General features: G+C 38.5%; 1 protein-coding gene across 1 annotated transcript; it reads right to left on the minus strand.

The window, feature by feature from the left end:
• Positions 1-1,348: 1,348 nt before the first annotated feature.
• LOC129269544 (large ribosomal subunit protein uL16-like) lies at positions 1,349-6,543 on the minus strand. Its single transcript, XM_064105957.1, has 6 exons — positions 6,318-6,543; positions 6,133-6,164; positions 3,859-3,917; positions 3,330-3,576; positions 2,567-2,729; positions 1,349-1,744 (listed from the first exon to the last, which is right to left on the minus strand). Exons 2-6 carry the CDS (start codon positions 6,153-6,155, stop codon positions 1,586-1,588), a joined length of 651 nt encoding a protein of 216 aa, XP_063962027.1. The 5' UTR covers positions 6,156-6,164; positions 6,318-6,543; the 3' UTR covers positions 1,349-1,585.
• Between the last annotated feature and the right edge of the window lie 200 nt (positions 6,544-6,743).

A 6,743-nucleotide genomic window follows, 5' to 3' on the forward strand; every position in this document is an offset into this window, starting at 1 on the left:
GAGAGGGGGGAATCTGGAGAGGTAATAACAGGGGGGGGGCAAGAGAGAGGGATGGCAAGGGGGTGGAAATAAGAATTATTCATCTAAATCCTGTCATTTTCTGATCCTAAATACAAAGTCATTTATCAAATTTCTTTAGCTCCATTCTCCTCAAAATGCAATTTTTTGGGGGAATGGACAGGGGGGGAATAAATGAATTTCGGGAATGAAAAGATGCCTCATTTATACAGATTTGTCTCCATTTTCCTCTATGTTATCTTTTCACTGTCAAAAACTTTAGATTGTTACCTGATAGTATGTCCTCTGTAACACTGCCAATCTGCACACTTCTGTAAGCTCAGAAAACTCTTCCCACCCATGTACAAAACAAAATTCTTTGTAAGTCTATAAACCTATCGTGAAATGCAGTGATGTGATTCTGGTGTCACAAGAGATTTGTCTTGGGCACTCGTCTGTACAGTACTTCAATGAATGTGCAATGGGGATGCCAATGCCAGGATCCCATTTCAATTTCATCAATATCTCCCTTCTTCAGCTCTTACAAAATAAAGATTCAGCGATGATGACCAGACAATGAAATCAATATCTTGGTGCAAGAAATTGATAATGTAATCTTACAAAACAAACTGCATACGTGTACGACAAAGTGGGGAAATAATATCAGCTGAGCTCTGATTTACAAGTACCAGTACGATTTAGAATTGTTTGACTTAACTATTTTTGTTCTTTTTTCAAACCCATTGATTTATGTTTTTTCACACTCACTTTAGTTTCAAAATCAAATACCAGTGTCTGCCCAGCAGATATGGCAATCCTCTAGCATGCCGTGATTTAACAAGCCAAAATGTAAATGGCTATCACAACTACTGGGCATGCTCACTTTTCTCCTTTTATCACACTTCTCTTAATACACCTTTTCCACTTTTTATCCACAATCATCTCTTTATCACTCCATTCTTTTTCTCTTTTTAAAATTAAAACAAATTTGTTCAATAAAAACAGATTAAAAAAAAATTGAAATCGGGGGGGGGGGGGGCACTACTAGTAAAATTATGTAAAATTTCATTCTCCATGGGATTTCATGTATTCTTTCTTTTTTCTATTTTTCCTTGGTTTTTCACAAATGAAAAAGTACAACTTTATGTTTTCATGTTCCTAAATGCTTTGCGGGTCTCAATGACGTGACCTTATCCCCCCCAGACCAATGTTTGTCCTCACAAAAAATATCCAGTTTCTGTATGAACCATCATCCATGTACTTTCAAACACATTCATCTTTAGCTCACATTCTGCCTTTCATTTTCTTCAAACAGCCTCTAGACAAGAGAAACCCATGAACATGTCTTGACTGCTGTGGTTGTACTGTGGTTTTATTCCATAATTGCAATCATATCTGACAGAAATTTCACTGCTTGAAAAGGCATTTTATGTTGAGCTTCTCAGAAACGAATCAATGACCAATTTTGCAAGTTCAATGTCATCAAGATGGGATCATCCAATAATGTGATATCACTGGACTAAAGACAGTTTGTCTGCATGGTGTGTGTGGATGATGACCGACAGTGTGGATGGTTGGTTTGGCGCTTTTAGTTGCGGAGCATACGGTCCTTCCATTTCTTGAGTGGTCCACGTTCGGGATGGTACTGGACGCTGACTCCATCAACAACCAGCTTGCCCTCGCTGCGCATCCTCTCATAGTCGTCCCTCTTCCATTTGGTGAATCCCCACTTGTTGGACAAGAAGATCTGATAAAGGAAACAGGATTACACTCAAATAGTATCATACCATCATGATTTATGTCTGTCAAAGTAAAAAAAAAATTATATAAATATGTGGGTATTTATGATTTAATTAGAGTACTAATTTGTTTTGTCTTTGAAAATTTTTAGACATACTCTCCAATAAAAACAACGAAGCAACCAATGCAAATCAATTAATAAAAATGTACCCAGGAAAATATAGCAAGTTCCTACCTTTTTGCCGTTTTAATTTTTTTATTTTTATGTTAGATTTCAAAGTGTTTTGCATATTATTTAAATAATATCAATCTCTAAATCAGTCATTCAAATATTGCCAATGACTGAGATGACAATGATAGAGAATCCATGATACTAGTTTCAATGCATGCAAAAATTGACACTGTATTATTATTTGTCCAAGGCGATGAAAGTGATTGCCTAGCTGCCCTCAAAGTTCCGCTATTGTGTTCCAAGGAGAGAAAAAATATTATAATAGCCTGACCTGAGGGCTGCATGACCTTCCTTGTGACAATAGGGATTTTTCGCTTCACGATGTACAAAGGAATTAAGATTACAGTAAATGCATTGTCAAATGACAAAGAACAGCTGGGTGGTCTTTGTCAAATTGGTGAACCAGAACAGCTGACGAAAACTTGCAAATATGTAATCTGTCTAGAGTCGAGACTACCTGCCATTTTGATTCACCAATTTTCAACAAAGACTTCTTAGTTGTTCTGTGTCATGAAGAGCATTCGACAATGTTTTTTCTATTCTTGAATCCTCTGTACATCGCTGTGAGAAAACTCCGTTGATGGGGTGGATACTGACCTTCTGACGTCCTGGGAACTTGAACTTAGCCCTCCTGAGAGCTTCATGTGCAGCAGCCTTGTTGCTCTCCTTGGTCCTGACAGACATGATGGTCTGGCCGATGTGAACACGGGCTACAGTACCCTGGGGCTTGCCAAAAGCTCCACGCATTCCAGTCTGAAGCCTATTCATTTATAGACACGGTAAAATATCAACATTAATGTTACATGGAAATCAATGAAGATACAGACTGCACAGCCAAACATGTCACATCATTCTCGGGATAGGGATTTTCTGTTTAATGGAAATAACCCCCCCCCCCCTTTGCAAATCAGAACTGTTTTTGCTGTATGCATTTTCTATGACAAAAAGGAATTTCCATTCCAGATAAAGTTTGAAACGAAGGAAGACTTTGTTTTGAAACGGAAAATCACTGTCCCTATACAGTTCCTATATAATGATCATACAAGAGCGAACTGGAAAGCTGTACAACCCTGCTTGCATTACATAGTAAGGTATCATTGTGATCATGCAGATCAAACATTTTCGCTCTAAAAGTTTGTATTGGCAGACTTAAGTCCATTCCGACTAGCTTTAACTCTTTGGAAAAAACCTTTAAGATGAACAGTCAAAAGTGCAGAGAATCCAAAAAAAAAAAAAAAAAAAAGTTATAGAAGTAGACGAAAGCAAAGCAATATTTAGGCCCATGGCTCTGAAAATAAGTCTGATTCGTGGACATGTTTTTTCTACAGCAACCAATCGTCTCGTATGGTCACCAACTCACCTATCAGCTCCAGCACACGACAACATTTTGTTGATGCGGATGACGTGAAATGGGTGGAGTCGTATCCTGATGTGGAAGGCATCCTTACCGCAGTTCTTCACCATGTACTTGTTGGCACAGATGCGGCCAGCCTCGAGGGCTTCGGAGGACAGCTGCTCCCATTCATCAGACACAAGATGGATGCACATTGGAAACTCATCAACCAGAGCCTTCTTGCGACCCAAGTCAAAGATACGGATCTTAGGGTCTGGAAGACAGAGAAAATAAAGTACAGGTTAACACCAATTACTAGAGTGATAAGATTCATCTCTTACCCATGTAGGCCTACATGTCGACCCAACCTTGGCTGAAATTAGATGAAGGATAGATGAGAGATTAACTGGCCCACATACTTTGTTTTGAATAAGAGCACCAAAAGAACCAAACAAAAATTTGATAGTTTTTCAACAAAGTTCAAACAGGAGTACTATTTCAATCCTACTTCAATATTAAGTGTTTAGCAACATAATAATTGAGCTGATTTACTCACCTGGGACACCACGGCAGAACCTGGATTTGGGATAGGGCTTGTTCTTGCAGTAGCGATAACTGTAGATGAAAACCAATTCAACATTTTTTATTTGGAAATTTAAATGTGCATGGTTGCAAAATAAAGCATATATAACTAACAAAACATACAAACGCCATTTTTTAGTTGATTGGGATATAAATTCCTACATTGCCCCATGAAAAACAAAGATTGATTCTTCTTTGAAAAATGTGAGATTGCCAGTGTTGCAACCCATTATAATTCAATGAAATGCAGGACTTCTCACCATACCATGGCACCACCACCCCCCCCCCCCTCGGCACGTTCCCTTGTATCAATTGCACACCAAAACGAATAACTGCATACAGAGATCTTAACATCAGCATGTAAATTTAAACTTGCAATGATTAAGACAATCATTCCTCAATATATCTTGACAAACTTATTTGCAATGTAAAAAATCTGTCTTCACCACATGCAGACCACACAAGTTTTTACTACTTAATGAACCACAAGAAAATTCAATTCTCTGGATGTTCTTTTTCCTGTTCAATTCCATCAAATCGTGATTCAAAGTCCTTTCCCCAGAAAAAACAGACAAAATTTTGGGTGGAAAAAATCATGCTTTTGTTGGTGTTGTTTCTTTTGTCCTTTTGCAAAGCAAGTCTCCAATGTGGGAGATTGTCTCCCCTATTGGAGAGTCTCCCATATTGGCCGTGCGCCTCTACTGAAGTACTTCTACCAATTACCATATTAATATTTGATCATCCACTGCTACACGTCAATTTTCAGAATACGGCCCCTGGGCTCCAGCCCGCAAACAGGCCGGAGCTCCCTGGGTTAGGCCAGGCATACCTCGAGCGAAGTTCGTGCAGGCTCCACTCTACTTCACTACCGCTCCACCTACCCGTACTTCGGGACGGTGAACCAGTTCAGATATACCGAGTGGCAAAGGTGGGATGAAATGATGGTTTATTGTAAAAATTACAGGAAAATATAACAAAAAAGATAAATAGCTTAATATCTTACTCTACACCCGTATTTCACTCCGTGTCCATCCTCTGGTTAATCCTAAAAATTTGTGATTTCGGGCCAGTATCAAATTCCTCACACATATTATTCACGGCCAATTTCAAAACATTGTATGCGCCGTGAATAATAGTATGTGAGGAATTTGATACTGGCCCAAAATCACCAATTTTGAGGATAACCAGAGGATGGACACGGAGTGATGGACACGGAGTGAAATACGGGTGTAGAGTAAGATATTTAAGCTACTTATCTTTTTCATTATATTTTTTTCTATAATTTTTACAATAAACCATCATTTCATCCCACCTTTGTCACTCGGTTTATCCGAACTGGTTCACCGTCCCGAAGTTCGGGTAGGTGAAGCGTAGTGTAGCGGTAGTGAAGTGGAGCCTGCACGAACTTCGCTTGAGGTAGGCCAGGCAGTGCAATGTCCCTGTCATGCAGGCTGTGACTGTGTCGGTGACGTGTGTGGCTGTGAGTGTGAGTGACTGACGAGTGACTGTGTAGGCCCCTGGCGGCTACGCCCAGTCAGTAGAGGCGCACGGCCAATATTGGAGACTGTCTCCAATGTGGGAGATTATCTCCAAGAGTCCAAGGCAATATCAGAGACTTTTGTAAAGAATTTGGGTATCCAATTTCAGAGACAGTCTCCACTCCAGTTTTGGAGTCCAATTTCCTTTGTTTACATTTGCTGCAAAAGGATTACCTTGGCAGCAAATAAAAATGTGATAAGCAGATTCCTCATGAAAAATTACCCCTTTTCACCGTCTACTTTAAATATTCACCGTCTACTTTTGTTTTGATAAGGTCTTTAACTTAGGATTTTTGTTGTCAATCACATACAAAACAAATGGGCTTCTGACCTCAGTGACACTAAATTTTGGGTGGAAAAATCATGCTTTAGTTGGTGTTGTTTCGTTTGTCCTTTTGCAAAGCAAGTCTCCAATGTGGGAGATTGTCTCCCCTAAACTATTGCCTTGGAGAGAGTCTCCCAAGAGTCCCATATTGGCCGTGCGCCTCTACTGCCAGTGTAATTTTGTGGGCAGCAATGTTAATGATGATGCCATAACTCGTAAGTTTTGAAGGCATCCGGTGCCCTAACAACAAATTGACGCCACGACATCAATTTAATACAATATGACTCGTATAAGGAGATTCTCCGACTATTCATTCATATTATTTGGTAAGATCGTATGTAGTGTTCATATATTCTGTAACTTAGTTTCGACTTTGTACACGTACCATCTTGCTGGCCGGCGTCCCATCTTCGGTTTCTGCAAGATTAAAGAGAAATCATTACTAGATATGTACATTCATGTATTAATAAGTAACTGATAGTTATGTAATTATTGATAAAAGTTTTAGTTATGGTGAGATTGAGAAGATTTTCATTGATTTTCAGGGAGTATCTACGATCTGTAATATACCTTGAATGAGACAGGCTCACGAAAAGGCCGAGTAGCGATTTGCGGATCTTAAATTTGTTTTACGATCAAAGTTTCTTTCTGAAAAAAAATTACTGCTTAATTTACTCATAATAAGATTTTAAAACATTAATTATATTAAAATTAATTTTTCAACATCAATGATTTTTCAATAAAACAACATATTTCTGCAATCTATCGTCGCATCATCAATAGACAATTTGGCAACTATTCATAAAAAGTTACGCTCTAGTATCCAGGTTGCAAATGTATGGTACTGGCAAATAGCAAAATAGAAAATGGTTTGCAAATTTAAACATAATAGTACTTTACAGAGTCTATAGACCTTCAGAAATAGTGTTAGGGGACTTTTAAGGTAAAAGGCAATAAAGTTAATTCATTTTGTACTTCAATTATTGCATTTTATAC

The sequence above is a fragment of the Lytechinus pictus genome, chromosome 10 (assembly GCF_037042905.1).
Source record: "Lytechinus pictus isolate F3 Inbred chromosome 10, Lp3.0, whole genome shotgun sequence".
In the NCBI taxonomy this organism is placed as follows: domain Eukaryota; kingdom Metazoa; phylum Echinodermata; class Echinoidea; order Temnopleuroida; family Toxopneustidae; genus Lytechinus; species Lytechinus pictus.

Excerpts from the sequence above, each read along its gene's own strand:
- LOC129269544 (XM_064105957.1), bottom strand. The coding sequence starts at position 6,155 with ATGGGACGCCGGCCAGCAAGATG. Across the intron at positions 3,918-6,132 it reads GGACGCCGGCCAGCAAGATG|TTATCGCTACTGCAAGAACA; the intron begins GTACGTGTACAA and ends TTTCATCTACAG. Across the intron at positions 2,730-3,329 it reads TCGTGTGCTGGAGCTGATAG|GCTTCAGACTGGAATGCGTG; the intron begins GTGAGTTGGTGA and ends ATAAATGAATAG.